The 20765-nt window shown below is 36.7% G+C and overlaps 1 protein-coding gene across 2 annotated transcripts in view; it reads right to left on the bottom strand.

The window, feature by feature from the left end:
* Chm (CHM Rab escort protein) overlaps positions 1-20765 on the bottom strand; it is a 154982-nt gene that overhangs the window by 20294 nt on the left and 113923 nt on the right. For both annotated transcript variants that reach the window (XM_060375685.1, XM_060375686.1), the window contains 3 exons: positions 19908-20012; positions 19450-19513; positions 15759-15855 (listed from right to left, as the gene is read on the bottom strand). In XM_060375685.1, the coding sequence (XP_060231668.1) occupies positions 15759-15855; positions 19450-19513; positions 19908-20012 (266 nt within the window). The remainder of the gene's footprint in view (positions 1-15758; positions 15856-19449; positions 19514-19907; positions 20013-20765) is intronic.

Raw genomic sequence — 20765 nt, 5'->3', positions numbered from 1 at the left:
GACAGTTATTTTAACTTAGGATTATTTCTGAAATTGAACTATCAATTTTCATACCTCATCAGTCAATTGCAGGGCCAAGCTTTAGTTTTAGAACCCATTTTTCTTTATTTTCAAACAAAACTTCTACTTAGTGTTTCATAAATATTTGCTGCTACTGAAATTTCCTTGTCAGGAGCAAACTTTAATTATTGCTATTGTTGAAGAGACACATGTCTTTTCAATGTATGATATGAGAAAATTGATCTATCAGGACAGAAGCAAAGAAAGTACCAAGAGATCTCACCCTCTTCAAATCAAATCTACCCAATAAATGCTTACAATATATTTATAAAATTTAAAAAGAAAAAACATCCTAGAATTGTCTATACATGCATGTATTATTATTCTACCATTACTGTATGCACACTATAAATATTATTTTATTTCACTTATACAAGAACATTATCATTTTCTAAATGAGAAATTATATGGATGGTGAAGAAGCAGAGTTCCCAAATTAGTAAAAGAAAAAACTGGCATTCTCTGCTTGATAGGTAACAGGTTATGTGTCTGTTGATCATCTGCCTTTTCTACTCTCCTGAGAAAATAAAGCGTGATCAAGGTAAGTAGCGCATAACACAAAAACAGTTTTCATAAGGTATGGTAAGTAACTACATGTAAGTCGTTACACAGACGTCCAATCCTTCCTTCTTGTACAACACCAAGTGATATATCTCAATCAATTTTACTGTTCTGATTAGCTTTCAATATCATCACATATCAATGGCATTAGGGCTAATTTTATATAAAAATTATATTAACTATTCAATCCAAAAGAACGTCTAATAGTTTAATATTTAAAAGTTTACAGTCCTGTGAAATTTTCAAAAATTCTGTTACATATATTTTTTATTATAATATATGTCTACTAATTAGATTCCAATGAATTTACAGGTTTGCTACTATGAATAAATACCTATAATGCTAGAAATGATAGTATTTGAAATGATTTGAACCTTTTTATAAAAAACTGTGTTTGTCGACATAGCTGTGTTCAAAGGATACATGATCAAAAATATGTATCCACCTTAAGAGTAGTTAAATTTAAAGCATAACCTGTAAAGCATATTGCCTTATTTCTCCTATTCTGTACAAAAAAAAAAAAAACTTATTTATATTCCACAAGTTTAATTTTTCTTCATGGAATTATCTCACTTGATAGATGTGAACAAGTCCTACAAATTAAATTAGGCAGGGTAAATATTTTCCTAAAAGCATTATATTTAATTAACACCTATTAAAAACTGTTACTAACATTATGTAATATGCAACATTCCCCATAGGCACTATGTAAAATTACTACTTACTAAAAAAATGCAAATTCTAATTATAAAATTTACATACCACATTTCTTTTACTTTATTCAGTAACTTCTTGAAGGCTTACTGGACTAAAAAGATAACTCAATGTTTTCTTAACTATCATTCTTGTGATAGCAATAAATATAGACTTTTACTGATATTAAGAAATCTTATTTCAAAATAATTCTCAGAATGTAATAACTCTTGCAAAACATGTCTCTAATCACAACCAGTATCATTGAAAAATGAAAACAAAACAAAAACCTAACATCTATAAGTCAAAACTTTTCCAACACAAAACCAGAAGCAATGGAAAACTTGTTTAGAATACTGCTATCTCTCACACGATATTGTTTAGGAACATATGGGATTTCTACTTAGAAATACACAGAGTACCTACAGAAGTGATAATTCAAATATAAGATAGCTGTTATAAGATATTTGATCCTATTGTAAACCTAGAGATTGTGAACCTTAAAAACCTATTTATTGTTTGCTGTGGCTCAGCCCTAAGATACATCTTTAAACTAAGAACTTTCTGTTTATTGTAAACCAGTAATTATCGTGTGGTTAACTAAGCCCTAGCACACAGTTTTAATCAAAAAGCTTTCTATACACTGGATTTAATAAAGTTAACCCTAGGTCAAAAGGCAGAGCAAGTAAACAAATGACAGCAAGGTGGGACTCTTTTTTTTTTTTTCAATGCAGTTTATTCAGGAACCTTGAACAATCATCTGACCCTGGGGAAAGCCAGCCCACAGCTTAAATAGTCTCTGGGTGCCACGTGAGCAATGCAGATAGGTCCACATACATGGAAGCAAGCCAGATCCTCAGCCTTAGCCAAATGTGGAATTGTTCGTGACAGAGAGCACTCACCATCGGGAAGGTGGAAGGCAGACACCAGCTCCATTTTTGAGGCACAGCATTCTGCAGCTCTCTACAGTTTCCCCTTTTTGTTTTAGATGCATCAGGCAAGAGTAGAGGTCTGATATCTGATATTAGAAATAAATTGGGACTTTGTACTGATGTTCATTTAGGTGTCATCCACCCAAAGAGCATCAGACCCGTCCCATACCTTTTTCTCAGAGGCGGGACCTGGGGCATCAACCCACATGCAATCAGACATGCTCTTCTCTGGGTCCAAAGCGGCTGACCCTGCAGTGTGGAGAAGAAAGAGCTTTCTCCTCCTGGACTGTCTGGTAAGCTAGCAGGCCTTTTTCTCCTGGGAAATCAGCTGACCTAGAAAGCTTTTGGCCTTGGGCTTTTGACTCTTTGGCTTCTTCTTTCTGGGACTTGAGCTGAGTAGGAAGGTCAGCTGGGTGCTTTGTCTGCCTCTCAGAGCTTCCAAGTTTTTATCCTAACATCTGGTTTCTGAGTCTTTCTTGGTAGGAATCAAACTTGGGATTTTCTTTTCTTTTCTTTTCTTTCTTTCTTTCTTTTTTTTAATAACAAGCAACTAGATTAGATAGTGTCATGATTATGTGGTCCTGTTTTTTTTCTGCTTTCTATATCTGAAATGCAATGACAGTTTTTCTCCCAGGCCTCATTGTCCTCATATAAAGCAGGAGTGGTATTAGGTCATCTGAATGGCCATTGATAAAGTATTATGAAACCAACTCCCTACATAAACCATACTTTTAAAAATAAAAATAGAACTTTTTAAATTATTTTTTTTATTTTCTTATATTAGTTACAGTTTATTAACTGTATCCCAGCTGTAGTCCCCTCCCTCATTCCCTCCCAAACCCACCCTCCATGCCTCATCTCCTCTCTGCCCCTCTCTAAGTCCACTGATAGGGGAGATGATCCTTCCTTTCCATCTGACCCTAGCTTATCAGGTCTCTTCAGGACTGGCTGCAGTGTCCTCCTCTGTGGCTTAGCAATGCTGTTCGTCCCTCGGGGGGGGGGAGGAGGGGTGTAAAAAAGACAGCCATTGAGTTCATGTCAGAAACAGTCCCTGCTCTACTTACTAGGGCACCCACTTAGATACTGAGCTGCCATGGGCTACATCTGAGCAGGGGTTCTAGGTTATCTCCATGCATGGTCCTTGGTTGGAGAAACAGTCTCACAAAAGATCCCTGTGCCTGGATATATTTGGTCCTTATGGAGCTCCTGTCCTCTCCAGGTCCTACTAACTCCCCCTTCTTTCATATGATTCCCTGCAGTCTGCCGAAGGTTTGGTTATGAGTCTCAGTATCTGCTTTGATACAACTGCTAAGTAGGGTCTTTCAGAAGCTTTCTGTGGTAGGCTCCTGTCCTGTTACTTGTTTTCTCCTACTTCCAACGTCCATCCCATTTGTCTTTCTAAGTGAGGACTGATCATCTGACCCTGGGTCCTCTTTCTTGTTTTATCTTCTTTAGGTGTACAGATTTTAGTATGTTTATCCTATCTTATAGGTTTAGTACCCACTTATAAGTGAGTATATATCGCAACCCTATATCTGACAGAGGGGTGATATCCAGAATATATAAAGAACTGAAGAAGTTATAAAGCTACAAAACAAGCAATACAATTAAAAAAAAGGGGGGGGGGGTATGGAGCTAAACAGAGAACTCTCTGTAGAGGAATATTTAATGGCAGAGAAACACTTAAAGAAATGTTCACCACCATTAGTCATTAGGAAAATGCAAATCAAAATGACCCTGAGATTTCACCTTATTCCCATCAGAATGGTTAAGATCAAAAACTCAAGCCGGAGAGGTTGTGGAGAAAGGGGAACCCTCTTCCATTGCTGGTGGGAATGTAAACTTGTACAACCACTTTGGAGATATATCTGGTACTTTCTCAGACAAACAGGAACAGTACTTCCTCAAGATCCAGCTATACCACTCCTAGGCATATATCCAAAAGATGCTCAAGTACACAACAAAGACATTTGCTCAACCATGTTTGTAGCAGCTTTATTTGTAATAGCCAGAACCTGGAAACAACCCATCAAAGGAGGAATGGATATAGAAATTGTGGTACTTTTACACAATTGAATACTACTCAGCAATTAAAAACAAGGAAAACATGAAATTTTCAGGCAAATGGTGGGATCTAGAAAAGATCATCCTGAGTGAGGTATCCCAGAAGCAGAAAATAGAATTTTAAAGCAAAAATAGCATTAAAAACTGGATATGAAATGAGTAAGCAAATGGCTGTTGAAAAAAAATACCAGTTCTGACGTCAGAATACAGTGAAGTCTTTCACTACCTACAGGCCCACAAATCTGTTTCAATGGATTTTAGGGATTTTGCAATGCAGACTAGTCAACAAAGTGTGTTTTGTTGCATAACCAAAGAAAATCACAACTAATATGTAAAGGGATTGATGGGGCTCATACCTTATCTTTCACATACAGTCACAAAAGCCAACAGTAATTTATGTAATATGGTACCAAGAAGATTACATGGCTGTGTCCATAAAGAAAATGTCAGAAAAAAATATTTTCTTTACAGTGCCAAATGGAGAACTGAGTTTGACATACATTTAGTTTCAAAATGCAACCTTGAAAAACTTGACTTAGCTTATACTTTCACAGCAAAATTTAAGGTTAAAAAAATGTTAACCTAAGATCAAAAGGAAAAAAGTTCAGCTTACTTGTAAAATAAAATCTGTGCTTAGTAACAATAGTAATAAAAATAATTTGAAATATCTCACTTTCAAGCAGCAATTCAAAAGAGATACTAGAAACTTATAAATTATCTAATCTCACTTTATAAAATGTATGTAACATTTTCTTAGTAGGGTTGTAAAAGCAGAAAGGAGGGTAAAAACAATCTTATATAAAACTTTAGACTATTCATTATTATACTGTATTAACAAATCTATAATCACATTGCAGATAAATAACTTTCTATAACATAAAAATCTCAGAATAAAGCAGCTGTTACTTCCTAATTAGTAAGAATGGAAAAAGATTTTAAACTGCATAGCACATGAATAACAACTATTAAAAAATGAACTTGAATGTCAAATGGAAATGTTTCTTCATTCATATGCAATTTAAAAATATTCATTTAGTATATAATATGACTTGTTTAGCTTGACAGAACACAATGTCAAATTCTTAACAATCCCAGCACTAAAAAAAATCAATGAAACCAAATTAGGGAAGGGAACATAAATTTGAGTTGATGTGAAGGTTTTTAAAACTGTAGTATTACTCCTTTACAAATGATATGTTAACTCACTTAGTCCAAGGCTGTTGAAAAAAGGACTGCATTACAAGATGGAATCAACAGCTTAGCAAACACTTGTCTCTGTTTTCATTGCAAGTGTAGTGATATCTCACTTATCCAAAGGGATTTTGTTTGCATTTTTTTTTTTTTTTTTTGCACATAGTAAAAAAACCGATGTGTAACTTTTCTTCTCTTATTTTTTTTAAAGCACCCAAGACGTTACTATCCAATCCTATACTAAGGACTTATTTATGCTAATAATACAGTTATTATAGGCAAGCATACTTCTCTTGCCTTTCTTACTGCTAAATAAGCTCACCCTTTCTGGCTCTCTCTGAAATCTGGCTGACTGGTTCAATTCAGCTGTTCTGGCTCAAAACTCCTCTTCAAGCTAACTGATTCAAACTGGATTTTCTCTGCTTCTCAGTGAATTCTTGTGCTTGGGGAAGCTGCTTCTAAAACTGCACTAACCGAACTGAATGGCACTGAACTGGGGTGTAGTGACTGTAGGAACTGAACTTCCTCCACTCTACTGTCTGTCCCATTCTCTCTCTGCACTCCTCTTACGTAGCTGCCCTCCTTTCCTTCACCCATCCCTCACCCTCTCATTGGGAATATCCTATTTCTGACTCACTCTGTCAAATCTTTCTCCCATTTGTCTCTTTGTCCCATAATTAGATGTCACTTGTTGGGATTAAAGGTGTGCACTAAATGTGTGACTGTATTCCAGCCAGAGGGATTAAAGGCGTAGATTAACACGTCTATATTCCAGTAAGATCACACAGACCTAGGTCTTTGGATGTGACCACCTTGTCAGAGCAGCCATGTTGCTGGATTAAAATTCCTCTAAAAAGGGAAAAAGACACAATGATCAAAGTATGAAATGATTTGGTTGGACAAGTTTAGTGATCAGTCTCTATTAGGCTGAGCAGAATTAACTGCTTGAACAACAGATTTTTCAGTGTTCTCATCACAAGATACATATACACATATATATGTATGTATGTATATATATATCTATATGTATAGTGATAGATGTTATTCATTTCAGTTATACTTTTGATAATATATATAGATCACAACATCATATTTGTTATAACAAATGTAATTATTATAAAAAAAATTTAAAAAGTAAAGACTACTATGAAAGTATAAAAATTTATCTTTAGTAAAGAGTTCTTACCTTCTTTCTAAAAGCAGTAAGCTTGTATCAAGAAGATGTTAAAAGAACAAGCTAACTTGAATAATTTTTAATATCTCTGAATCTTTCAATCCTTAAGTATTTGCCCACCTTGATCATAAAAGTCACAATTCTGTATTAAGTGCATCTTATAAATGAGTTAATATGATTTTGGGTAATCTCTGAAAAATTTAAGATGCATTTCTTTAACAACCATACCTTAAATAACCAAAGTTCACATTTTTTATGTTCTATAAATTTTATTTTGTTTCCTCTGAGGAACTGATACAGTCGGTCTCACTAGAATATATTTGGATTACATATAATTTACTCCGGTATAACTGCATTAGTTATAATGCTTGCCAACACTTGTCAAGTGATTCTTCAGACAAAAGAACTATGATTTTAACTCAGGATTCCATCATTAATAGCCTGATTTTAGAGCAAGTTCAGGTGCTTGGTTCCACTTACTGGCAATATTGATCAAATTATATGACATACATAATGTCATCAGCTAGAAATGTGTTTTTCTATTAATTTTAAGTAATTGTGCACAGTGGAAATAGTTTCTTCAAAATCCATTTATAGTTAAATACTTGAAACCATACAAAATTCATACAACATTTAAGAATTATTCTTCAATGTTATTTTACTTGTTTTTTTTTTACAGTTTAATAGATTATTATTCCAAATTCAAAGGATAAATGGAAATGAACTTGTTGCCACACTCAGAATTAGCACAATCCTGAAGGCAAGAACATAAGGGAGGATAAAAAGAGATCTATACTTCCTCAGTGATGAGAGGCTGGAGATGCCACCCCATTCCTTTTCTCCCTTTGGTTTGCAGGAACTTCGAGCCTGGAGCTTCTCTACAACCTTGCACCCACTGCTGAAGTGTAGGAAGCCAATGTGAAAAAGTCAGTGGAAGGAAATCGCATTAATCAAGATAGGCAAGCCTTTAATGCCTGCACAGTGGAAGGAGGCAGAGGCTTGGGAATCTTTGTGGGTTTGAGGACAACCAAATATTAAAAAAAAAAGAAAGAAAAGGAAGACCGTCCTTCCCTACGTGCCCCACAGGAACGTTATTTTACATTTAGATATCTATACATCACAAGCAACCTGAATTATCATTCACAGTTTAACATAATTAGCATAAATATGAAAAATCCAGAAGACAGAATCTAAAATGTGGGCTCTTAAAATATCACATAGTTCTATTTAGCATTTTCCAGGCTGCTTGATAAGAGAAAGGCTTGAATTATGTTTTTGAATTAGTCTGAGAAGATAATTATGCAAACTTTAGGAACACGCTCTATTGTGTCCACAATGTGATTTATTCAAGGTTTCAGAAGAAAAGAGAAAACCCTCAAAAGAGATTGAGCAGTAGTAGTTAGTGTAACAGTCTGAGTTAAGTAATACATTCATCATCAGGGAACTTCAAAGGAGAAAAATAAATAAGGTAGGAGTAGGTTTGTAGGTTTAGACACACAAAATAAAAATATGGTATATTTGCCTGTTTTTTTTTCTTCTAACTTGAAATACAAGAAAGAAGGGAAGTAAGGAAAGAAGAAAGGATGGATGGATGGAAGGAAATAAAGACAACAGGAAGCCTTTTTTGATATTTTCAGACTAATACTATTTTAGAAGACTGATAAAGAAGGAAACAATTTGAAACTATCTGCGACAACACTGACTCTTAAGTAAGGGAGCAATAAGAAAATATGCCATTAAAGATCTTTTAATGTCTGAGTTACAAATTGCTCCTGAATATTTGTGAATAAGCTCAAAGCATAAAGGAAATAAAAGACAGAAGTTAAATATTAATTAAGCAATAGTAAGTAAATCATAAATGTGTCAGTTTCTATCTCGGTACTGTTTTTAATTTTGCTACATATTTATCAAACATTAACTATTAATTTATAACACATACTGCATAATGAATGAAGAAAACTATTTAAAATGATCAAGAACTTCTCTTTTTCTGTGACAAGGCAAAGTATAAGCAATGAATTTATCTCTTTTATGCTAGAAACAAGAGAAAAACAGCCAGTGCATTTGTCTACATTCCTGGTATTGTATTGATAAAAAGTGATTAAGTAAAAATCAAAGATATAATTTTATCAAGGCAGAAACGAGTGAGAAAAGCAAGGGCTTCAGAAGCCAAAAGATATTTGACAGTGTGATTAAAATACTGTCATACATTACAGGGGAAAAAAATGCCTACATGACTAGTGGTTTCTTTCCTACATGCAAATTCTGGAGGGGTGTACAGCTTGATTTCTTTAAAAATCATTTAGTCTAGTTTCTAATGAGACTTAGAAATCTGCAGGGTAGAATATGTGGCTGGGAGGTAGATCAGTTGTTTAGCATATGGATTTCTAGCAATACATACACACAGCCACAAATTAAACTCTTTAAAATAAAACGTTAACAGAAACGTATAGTGAAGAAGCAAGACACAATAAATGAAGAAATTGAACCACCCCTCTCTTCCTCCATAAAACTCCCTGTGCTCTGCCCAAAGTTTGACCCTGAGTCTCAGCACCTGCTTTGATCCCCTGTTGGGTGAATCTTTCGGAGGACCCTCTAGAGTAGGCTCCCATCCGGTTGGAAGAAGAGAAGGGTGGGAACAGAGTAACATGGTGGGAACAGAAGCTCCACAATGAGACCAACAAAACTAAAAGACCTGAGCCCAGGGGGTCCTGCAGAGACTGATGCACCAACAGATGACCATATGTAGAGAAGACCAAGATCACTTATTCAGATGTGGCCAATTGGCAGCTCAGTCTCCATGTGGATCTCTGAGTGATGGGATCAGGGGCTGCCTCTATCATCAACTCGGTTGACTGCTCTTTGATCACCTGTCCCTAGTATGTGGCCTTCCCAGGCCACAGAGGAAGAGGATCCAGGCAGTCCTGATGAGACTTAACAAGCTATGCGCTGATAGCAATAGTGGAGAACTCCCCCTTTCAGTGGACTAGGAGAATGGATTAGGGGATGAGGGAGGGAGGGTGCAACTGGGGGGACATGAGGGAGAGGGCTTCAATTGGGATATATAATGAATAAATTGTGAACAAAAAATTAAACATTAAAAAAGAAATGGAACCAAAGCAAAATAACCAATGTTTTTTTATTCTATAATACTAGTGTTCTCATTACATTTCCTATGCAATTAATACCTTATAGAAAAGGGAGAATAAGTTTTCTCCAATGGAGTGTCACTGGGCTTTCCAACCATACTAAAAGGCAGGCACCATACCCAGGAGTAGGTGCCAAACCTAAAGTAAACTTTTTCTTCCTTTTTGTTCTGTTTGGGATGTTTTTTTCTTAATGTTCATTTATTTATATTGTTCTGATTTACATTTCTTAAGAGCAGAGAAAAAAATGGATGGGTAGGAAGGTGGAAAGACATGGAAGAGGGAAAATACATGATTTTTTAAAAATTAAAAAAGCAAATTAAATATATATATATATAGTATTTTGCTAAATGTGGAATCCATAGCTCAGTGTATTTATAATATATTAATACCAGCTGCCATTTACTATATGCTTTGTTGTTCAGAGGATTTATATTAAATGCTTTAAAAACATTCAGAAGCCCACAAAATGGGAGAGAATGTCTGCCAACTCCATGTCTGACAGAAGATTACTATCCAGAATATAAAGAACTCAAAAATCAGAGTTAAATAAAGACAGAGAAATATCTCAAAAAATGTTCACTGCATTTATGGAATTTAGCAAATTGGAATATCGAAGACACGGAACAAGAAATAACAAATGATGAAGGGGATGCAGGAAAAATGAACTCTTACTGACTGTTGGTGGGATTGCAAAGTGGTCCAGCCACTGTGGAAATCAGTGTGAAGAACCCCACACTAGTTATAAGTCAATCTACCACATGATCTACCTATATCACTTCTTTACACATACCCAAAGGACACAACATCCTACTCCAGATATACTTGCTTAACCAACATCACTACTGTTCTATTCACAACATCTAGGAAATGGAAAGATCTTAAATGTCCTTCAGCTGACAATAAAAATGATGTACATATACACTATCAAATACTATTCATCTGCAAAGAAAAATGAAATCATGAACTTTGCAGGTAAATGGATGGAACTAGAAAAGATCATAATGAGTGAAGTAAGTAAGACCCAGAAAGACAGATATCACAACTCTTTCTAATCTTAGTTCTTGAAAAGTAACAAAGAACAAATTGGACAAATGTCATAATCATGTCAAACATTTATACATTACAGTGATATAAAAATAAATATCCCATTTTCTAAATTCAGTCATGTATTGTTATAACTTGGACATGGAGTGTTTGTCAAAGTTCTGTGCATTGAACACTGGCTTCCCAGATGGTGGCGCTATTTTCCTATGTCCTGGAAACTTGAACTCATGTACCTAGAGGAAGTGAGACACAGAAGGGAAACCCATTTCTCTCTAGGGTACTGGACAAATGTTAAGAACTGTAAAAACTCTACCAGGGAACTCCTACAGCTGATAAACACCTTCAGCAAAGTGGCAGGATACAAAATTAACTCAAAAAAATCAGTAGCCCTCCTGTATACAAAAGACAAAAGGGCTGAGAAAGAAATTAAGGAAACAACACCCTTCACAATAGCCACAAATGACATAAGGTACCTCGGAGTAACCCTAACCAAGGAAGTCAAAGACTTGTATGAAAAAAATTTCAAATCTCTGAAGAAAGAATTAGAAGAAGATATGAGAAGATGAAAAGATCTCCCATGCTCATGGCTTGGTAGGATTAACATAGTAAAAATGGCCATCTTACCAAAAGCAATCTACAGATTCAATGCAATGCCCATCAAATTACCAACACAATTCTTTACAGACCTGGAAAGGAAAATTCTCTACTTCATATGGAATAACAAGAAACCCAGAATTGCTAAAACAATCCTCTACAATAAAAGATCTTCTGGAGGTATCTCCATCCCTGATCTTAAGTTATACTATAGAGCAACAGTTTTAAAAACTGCATGGTACTGGCATAAAAACAGAATGGTGGATCAATGGAACCGAACAGAGGACCCAGAAATAAACCCACACACTTATGGACACCTGATCTTTGACAAAGACGCCAAAACCATACAATGGAAAAAAGATAGCATCTTCAACAAATGGTGCTGGTCTAACTGGATGTCTACATGTAGAAAAATGAAAATAGATCCATACTTGTCACCCTGCACAAAACTGAAGTCCAAGTGGATCAAAGACCTCAACATAAAACCAGACACATTAAATCGGCTTGAAAAAAAAGTGGGAAATACCCTAGAACTCATTGGTACAGTGGAAAACTTCCTGAACAGAACACCAACAGCACAGGCTCTAAGAGCAACAACCAATAAATGGGACCTCATGAAACTGAAAAGCTTCTGTAAAGCAAAGGACACCGTCATCAAAACAAAGCGACTGCCTACAGATTGGGAAAGAATCTTCACCAACCCTTTATCTGACAGAGGACTCATATCCAGTATATATAAAGAACTAAAGAAGCTGAAAAGCAGCAAACCAAGTAATCCACTTAAAAAATGGGGAACAGAGCTAAACAGAGAATTCTCTGTAGAGGAATACCGAATGGCAGAGAAGCACTTAAAGAAATGCTCAACCTCATTAGCCATTAGGGAAATGCAAATCAAAACAACCCTGAGATTTCACCTTACACCCATGAGAATGGCCAAGATCAAAAACTCAAGTGACAACACATGCTGGAGAGGTTGTAGAGAAAGGGGAACCCTTCTGCACTGCTGGTGGGAATGTAAACTTGTACAACCACTCTGGAAATCAATCTGGCGCTTTCTCAGACAACTAGGAATAGCGCTTCCTCAAGATCCAGCCATACCACTACTGGGCATATATCCAAAAGAGGCTCAAGTACACAAAAAGGACATTTGCTCAACCATGTTTGTAGCAGCTTTATTTGTAATAGCCAGAAGCTGGAAACAACCCAGATGCCCCTCAACTGAAGAATGGATGCAGAAATTGTGGTACATCTACACAATGGAATATTACTCAGCAATGAAAAATAAGGAAATCATGAAATTTGCAGGTAAATGGTGGGATCTGGAAAGGATCATCCTGAGTGAGTTGTCTCAGAAGCAAAAAGACACACATGGTATATACTCACTCATATAGACATACAACATAGGACAAACCCACTAAAACCTGTGCATCTAAAGAAACTAAGCAAGAGAGAGGACCCTAACTAAAACGTCCAAACCCCATCCAGAAAGGCAAAGAGGATGGACATCAGAAGAAGAAGAAAACAGGAAACAACCTAGGAACCTACCACAGAGGGCCTCTGAAAGCCTCTGCCCTTCAGACTATCAAAGCAGATGCTGAGCCTGATGGGCAACTGTTGGGCAGAGTGAACGGAATTTTAGGTAAGAACTGGGAAATAGTAAGAGCTGGAGAGGACAGGGTCTCCACAAGGAGAGCAACAGAACAAGAAAATTTGAACATAGGGAACTTCCCAGAGACTCATACTCCAACCAAGGACTATTCATGGAGATAACCTAGAACCCCTGCACAGATGTAGCCCAGGGCAGTTCAGAGTCCAATTGGGTTACATAGTAATGTGAAGAGGGACTGCCTCTGACATAATCTGATTGGCCTGCTCTTTGATCACCTCCCTCTGGGGGGGGGGGGGGGGAGCAGCCTTACCAGGCCACAGTAGAGGACAATACAGCCACTTTTGATGTGAACTGACAGACTAAGATCAGAAAGGAGAGGAGAACCTCCCCTATTAGTGGACTTGGGGAGTGGCATGCAAGCAGAGGGAGGAGGGAGGGTGGGATTGGGATGGGAGGAGGGAGGGGCTTATGGGGGGATGCAGAATGAATAAAGTGTAATTGATGAAAAATTTAAGAAAAAAGGGAAAAAAGTAATTTAAGAACCTTAAATGACTTTCAAAATTGGAGGAAAACATGGAGTTAGTCAATTGGCATGGAGCACATCTCACCCCTGGGGGCAATGGTCTCCTGAACCTACTCAGACCTCGGACACCACCACTGCTAGTTCTAGAACTGACGCAGGATGTTCCAACGAGGGGTTAAGGCTTCTCATAATATTTCCTATAAGCCCACACCTGTTTGTCTATATCCCCCATTTTTATTCATTATTAGCCAGATAGAGCCAAGTAATTGTGGTAATGATACTTGCTTTTTTGCCCAATGCTGGAATGCTAGTAAAGTTAGGTATGCCCTGGTTACTCGCATGCCTCACTGGGTGCCTATGCCCATTGATGCCCCTCACGCTATGACTCTCTTCAGACAGAAAAGGGATCTTGGAACTACAGCCACCATTGTTACTACCATCTCATTGACGGCTGTTGGAGCTACCACCAGGGCATTAGCCATGAGTCATACTGGGCAGACTGCTCAGACCCTGAATAATCATTTAGCCAATGTAGCTCATGCCTTAGTTGTACATAAAGGAATTAATGCTCAACTAAAAGGAAGCTTGATGGTGTTCAATCAGAGGATTGACCTCTTGCAGGAGCAAATTGATACCCTATGGCAAATTGCTCAACCTGGCTGTCAATGAAAGTATGCTGGACTTTGTGTCACTAGCATACAACATGAGAATTTTTCCTGCGCTGCAAATCTGTCTAAACAATTGTCGAGCTATATTTTAGGTAATTGGACTGGAGAATTCGATACTACGATGGAGCAGCTGAGAGTGGCCATTGTCACAGTAAATTCTACCGGAGTGGACGCAGGACTAGCCACAGGATTATCAACATGGATTGCTGCAGCCATGAATCATCTGAAGGAATGGGCGGGCATGGGAGTGTTAGCAGGCCTTCTGGTGTTGGTCTCCTTGGTTTGCCTGTGGTATATATGCAAGATTAGAGTCTCACAACAGTGTGATGCAGCCATGATCATTCAGGCCTTTACAGCCATTGAAGCAGGACATTCTCCCCAAGCATGGTTGGATACCATAAAAAGCTAAAATGATACGCTCAGGATGCGAGGCTAAGCACTGCACTCAGGGTCAGCCGCTTTGGACCCAGAGAAGAGCATGTCTGATTGCATGCGGGTTGATGCCCCAGGTCCCACCTCTGAGAAAAAGGTATCGGATGGGTCTGATGCTCTTTGGGTGGATGACACCTAAATGAACATCAGTACAAAGTCCCAATTTATTTCTAATATCAGAGATCAGACCTCTACTCTTGCCTGATGCGTCTAAAACAAAAAGGGGGAACTGTAGAGAGCTGCGGAATGCTATGCCTTAAAGATGGAGCTGGTTTCCGCCTTCCACCTTCCCGATGGTGAGTGCTTTCTGTCACGAACAACTCCACATTTGGCTAAGGCCGAGGATCTGGCTTGCTTCCATGTATGTGGACCTATCTGCATTGCCCCCGTGGCACGCCTGGGTTGGCTACCCAGAGGCTATTTAAGCTGTGGGCTGGCTTTCCCCGGGGTCCGAGGATTGTTCAATGTTCCTGAATAAACTGCATTGAAAAAAAAAAAAAAAAAGAAACTGTAAAAAATAAATTAAAAAAAAGAACTGTAAAAAAAATTATTATGATTAATGTCAAGTTAATTCCGTATGTTTATCACTCTTGAGGTTCATTTTTTGTACATGAGCAAAGAAACTGTTTTAGAGTCAACGACGAACAGCTAAGGCTTAAGTAGTAGCTTAGTTCTAGATCACCTAGCATACATGAAGCTGCATGTTCAAAACTCAGTATGATAAAAAGGCGGGAGAAGTATATTTTTAAAAACGTACACATCCACATTCATTGCTTCTATTTATTACATTGTTAAATGCTCTAGCTAGAATCATCAGTCAAGATGCACTAATAAAAGGTATGCACATTGTAAAATGCCACTGCTTAAAGATGAAAAAAATTCTATATAGAATCCTCCCAACATTAAATAATACACTATACATATATATATGTATCAAGACAGTCTATTATCTAATATGTATTTTTGCATTATATATCAGTAAAATTGTAATAACAAATCAAATCAAAAGTCTGGAAATCAGTATTGAGAGAGAGATTGAGAGAGAAAGAGATTACTCTGCTTACATGTGCCTTTCATGCAAGTCATTGTTGAAGAGCATAACTCAATGACTCGAACAGCAAAACTTCCTGATTCTTCTGCTGGCACTGTTAAAATGGAGACCTAAAAACCAGGAACAAGTAGCAGAAATAACTGTTAGGTCTCTTTCATTTTTTATCTTTACAGAGCTGACTTCCAATTTCATAAATATCCTTTGATACTTGAAAGCATTTGGCTTATAATGATTTCATTTGGAAGTAAAATATAAAATTTGCAACACACATCTCAATATCCAATTTCTTCATTCTTCATTATGTTTATATGACTATCACCAACCATGAGTAATTAAAATTTTTAGCACTGATTCCATTCATAACATATCACATACTATTCACAAAGGAATGCAATTATAATATTACTATTCAAATATAAGCAATCTGCTCCTTGAAATCATATTATATAAATAAGTGGTCTTATCTACTATTGGTATGTTATATGGCTAAGATTTTAAAGGCTTTACATGATCATCTGACCAATGTTTCTATAGAGCTAAGGTTTCAGTGTTATTCTACAATCAAAACTTTGAAGATATTATATCCATTTAACCAAAATGCTAGTTGAAAAGAAAGCCCCCTTTTCACTTTTCCCTACATGTGCTGTGTTTATATTTTGACTAGGAAGGCCATATTCACAACCCAAATAGGAAGCAATTATACCACATTTTTAAAGTAGAAATTGTTTTGATAGCAATGACTGTCCTATTTGCCATCTATTATTTGTCATATGATACCGCAAAAACAAGTCTCTATGTTCCTCTTAATTTTCAACCCTCTGCTGCTTTTAAGGATAAAAAATGCATTTTAGCATAGAAGATACAGAAACCATCAAGACTTTGAACACTATGAAATAATGAAATGAATAGGACTAAAATATGGCCATAATTGAAAACTTCCCTTTAATTACTCTAAAAACATAGAAGAATTTCTTTTGGTTCCTGCAATTATCATGATTCATTACTATGATACAATCAGTATTGTTCTACTGGAGCACCTCCCTCACCTGAACATTGAGAAGTTGACTGTCTCAAGTGTCACAGAAATGTTAAGTGAGAATCTCCTCCACTCTAATCACCATGAAGTGTGCCTGCACTGTCTACCTCTTTTTTCCCTGTTCTCGAAGCTTCTTACTTCTCCCTGAAATTCAAAATGAAGATATAAAGAGCAATGGGAAGAGAGACAGGAAAAGAGAAGAAGGGAGGTAGGGCCTGGAGGAAATAAAAGACTGTAACTGTGCAGAGTATGTATGTGAAGAAGGAAGACAAGTTAGAAGGTAGAGATAGTATACATGGAAGCAGCAAATTAACCATGAGAAAATAAAGAACTGAGATAAATTTTATGAAGTAAATGAATAAGACTCAAAGGTTGAGGGGATGTCAATGAGAAGGGAGTTTGTTCGGCTAGAAAAATATCAACCTTGTTCTCAAGGCCAGTGAGTACTAGATAACAAGCAGTGGGAAAACACGAGATGGTGGCTTAAGCTTTAAGAGACTATCTCTTCACAGATATCCAAAAGAACTTTGGCATATGGTCCTGGTACCCCTGCGCTTCCAGGAGGTAGTCCAGCATTTAGGTGAAGTTGAGACTAAGTGAATACATGTTATGTGTGCAGGGAGAAGGAAATGAAGTTGGATGAAGAGATAATTTTGGTAATAAAGGATAGGACAAAAGAAAGAGAGCTTCAGAGAGAGAAGGAACAGTCAGTGTTATGAGGAAGGAGAGCACAGGGCATGGAAGCCAATAGAGTTTAAGACAAAGAGCAAAAAATATTGTCCAAACCATCAGGAAAATACTAGCTGAAAACAATAAAAAAATGTCTCTTGACCCTGAATATCATGGTTTTTAATGTATTCAGTATGATAAATTATGATAGAAAGGTACAGGCAGAAGTCAGATAGTGGTTTAGAAATGACTGGAAATTCAGGAGCTGGAGGCACCCTCAGTTTAATAGAAAGTGCTATTAAAAAGAAGGGAGAGGCTGAGTCCTCAGTAGAGATGAAGACAAAGTCAAGAAATCTCATTGTTTTGTTTGTTTTTAATTTTAAAATTCAGTGAATGTGTTTGTATTTGTGCATGCAAGAGTGATTTTTATGTATGTGGTATGCTCATATAAGTGTTTATGCATATATAAAAGGCATCTGTGAAGGAGGTTAACTATGGACAAAGGAAAAGACAAACTACTCAATCACCCTTGGGATGGTATACATATATTGTGAGTGGTGGGTAGAAATTCAAGTATCTTTGTGCACTTTACCAGAGAAAGAAGAGGATTAACATTGCAGGTTAGAAAGTAAAGACTGGTACTAGCTATTGAGGTGAACAGGCAGGTGGTCAAAAGAGAGTACAAGAATATGTAATGTGAACAAGATTCAGCTAAATAAAGCTGATACTGCAACTTTGTGGAAGGGCCAATCTGTTTGGTTATGTAGTTTTCTCACGTGGCCCTCAGTGATACAGATAAAATTAATAACAAAACATGGGAAAGAGATTTACCTCTGTGGTTGCAGTGGAGGGTCCTGGCAACATGGGAATTGAGGATGTTAGAAGCACCCAGTGTTGTATATATGGCAAAGGAAAGGAACAGAGTAGAAGAGATGATGAGAATCAGAATATGTAAAAAGCCCATCTATGAACAGACAGATGGGAATAAAAGATTAAAAGAGATGGGAGGAGTGGGATAGATTCATGATGTTGTAAATCTATAATCATCAGCCTTGACTGGACCATTGCGACTGCTCAACAAAATGTACTTAGAGCAAGCCTCTCCATGATATGTCTTCCTTTGAGGCTTGAGTTGCTTGTAAGCCCCATACGCAGGAGAGGATTTCATTTGTAACTTAAACAATGGAATCCTCCAACTTACAAACTTACAAACAGTTCCATTTTCACCCTCTTATTTCAACATACATCACTTTTCTATGGCCAGTGCTTTGTCTGGCTCCTCTCTCACTTTTGATTGTACTTCAACAACTCGTCAATAACTTTCTTTTTTGTATCTCAACTCCTTGGCTGACTCCATTCAAACAGCTAAAATACATGGCAAGATCTTAAAAGATAGCTGTATTCACTAACACATACCTCTTAGGGACCAGTTCCTATCTCATACTTCACAGCTCAGCTTCTTCAAAGAATTGTCTCTGCTTGCTCTCTTTACAGTCCTGTCTCCCTGTTACCCTTGGGTATATTCACAAAGCCTATGTTTCAATGGGTGATCCAGACATAGCAACCAACAATGGCAGACCAATGTGATGCCATTAATCCTTAACTATACACCTTGTAACACCCAACTGTACTTTTTATTTGTCTGTATCTGTGCCTCCAAGGTATTTGAAAGCAGCCATGCTATCATAGTTACCAGGTTCTCTAAGGAAGACAGCACTCTGGCTTCTGAGTGAAAGGCACTTGCTTGGCAAGTAATTATATGAAAGTTTAGTTTTAGAGATTTAATATACAGCATAGGAGCTATAGCTACTAATACCATGTTATAAAAATACTATATTATAAACTTAAAATGATAAAAGTGGATTTTCACTGTTCTTGCAAAAAAAGTTATGTAAAGATAGACATGTTAATTAGTTTGGCTGCATTAATAAATTCATCATGTGCATATATTTCTTAAAACACAGCTTTTATTCTAAAGAAAATGAGAGGACTAAATCACCTGTTGATCGGAATCGGCTTTTAGTACAGATCCATCTGTAATCAGGACTGCCCTGGATATCTGCCTGTAATGCACAAAAGAGAAAAGCAGTGGTTCAGATTCCACAGCTAAGTTTCATTTACTGTTCTATGTAACCAGCAGAAGGAAGGTTTCAAAAATGTAAGGATAAAAGTGTCAAAACCCAGTCAAGTTCTACTTTAATCTTTTCTTGGCTCAAGAAAGAAGGATGCATGACCTATAGAAAAACTCCAGCTGACCCAGAGAAGAAGAAATTATGCTAGGCTCCCCCTCAAAATAGAACCAAGTAGGGAAGAACGGTAAGAAATAGAGTATGTATACCTTTGGATTGGTTTACCTCTACACGCTACTTGAAAAACAGAATCATGAGAACCGTCAGTATACTCATACAAAGGAAGAGGTTTTCCCTTCCTTTTCATAATGAGTGGAAGGCACCTTACCTGTATTGTACACGGGAACACGTTTTCTCAGAAAGGTAACTGTCTTCGATAATGAAATGTTTAGAGACTATTCTTTGACCAAACTGATCTATCATTGCTTTACATCTACAAAGAAGATAAGCATAGAAGAAAAGATCATATTAATGATGAAGGAATTGAGAAAATAAAATAATGAACTGCTGATTTTGAATTTGAAACCTTGTGAAGCTGACAAAGAAATGGCAACTACTCTACATTTTCTGACACTGGATTACTGATAAGTTCTGGTTGTCATTCTGATATCTTTTAAACTGTAAATGAATGTAAACTGTTACATAAATATTTATTTTTATTGTTATTAGTCCATAAGTCTAAGGCCAGCAGAACATCATTGCATAATTCCAAGCTTTCCTCACATTTAGAAACACAGAAGCTCTTCCTTTGTTTAGAAAAATCAGCTTTCTTTTTTTCTACCCTTAACAGTTCTAAGAGGAAAAGTAAAGCTGATTAAATATCATGTTGCACCATTCACAGCTTTTTATTTTTCTGTTAAGTGTTGCTTTTTCTTTTGTTTAAGAATAGCTATCTGGCCACACATTTGATAATGTTTTAAATAGGAAAAAAAGGGATAGAAAGTCTTTGAATATCTGATTCCACTTTACTTCAAAGGACGATCATGGAAAAAAATTTCTTTCAAGTGCTGTTTCCAATATAAGGAAAACACTTACGCATGGACATTATCAGGTCTCTGTCATCTGATATGTGTTGGGACAATGAATCATATAGAACCCTCCATTGACCTTCTTTCAATGTGTCTAGATAAAAGGATGAAAATTAGAATCCATCTCCTTGCAATGCCACAAGTTATAAATGTACTTT

The sequence above is a fragment of the Meriones unguiculatus genome, chromosome X (genome assembly GCF_030254825.1).
Source record: "Meriones unguiculatus strain TT.TT164.6M chromosome X, Bangor_MerUng_6.1, whole genome shotgun sequence".
NCBI lineage: Eukaryota > Metazoa > Chordata > Mammalia > Rodentia > Muridae > Meriones > Meriones unguiculatus.
This window is presented reverse-complemented; position numbering and strand designations above follow the sequence as displayed.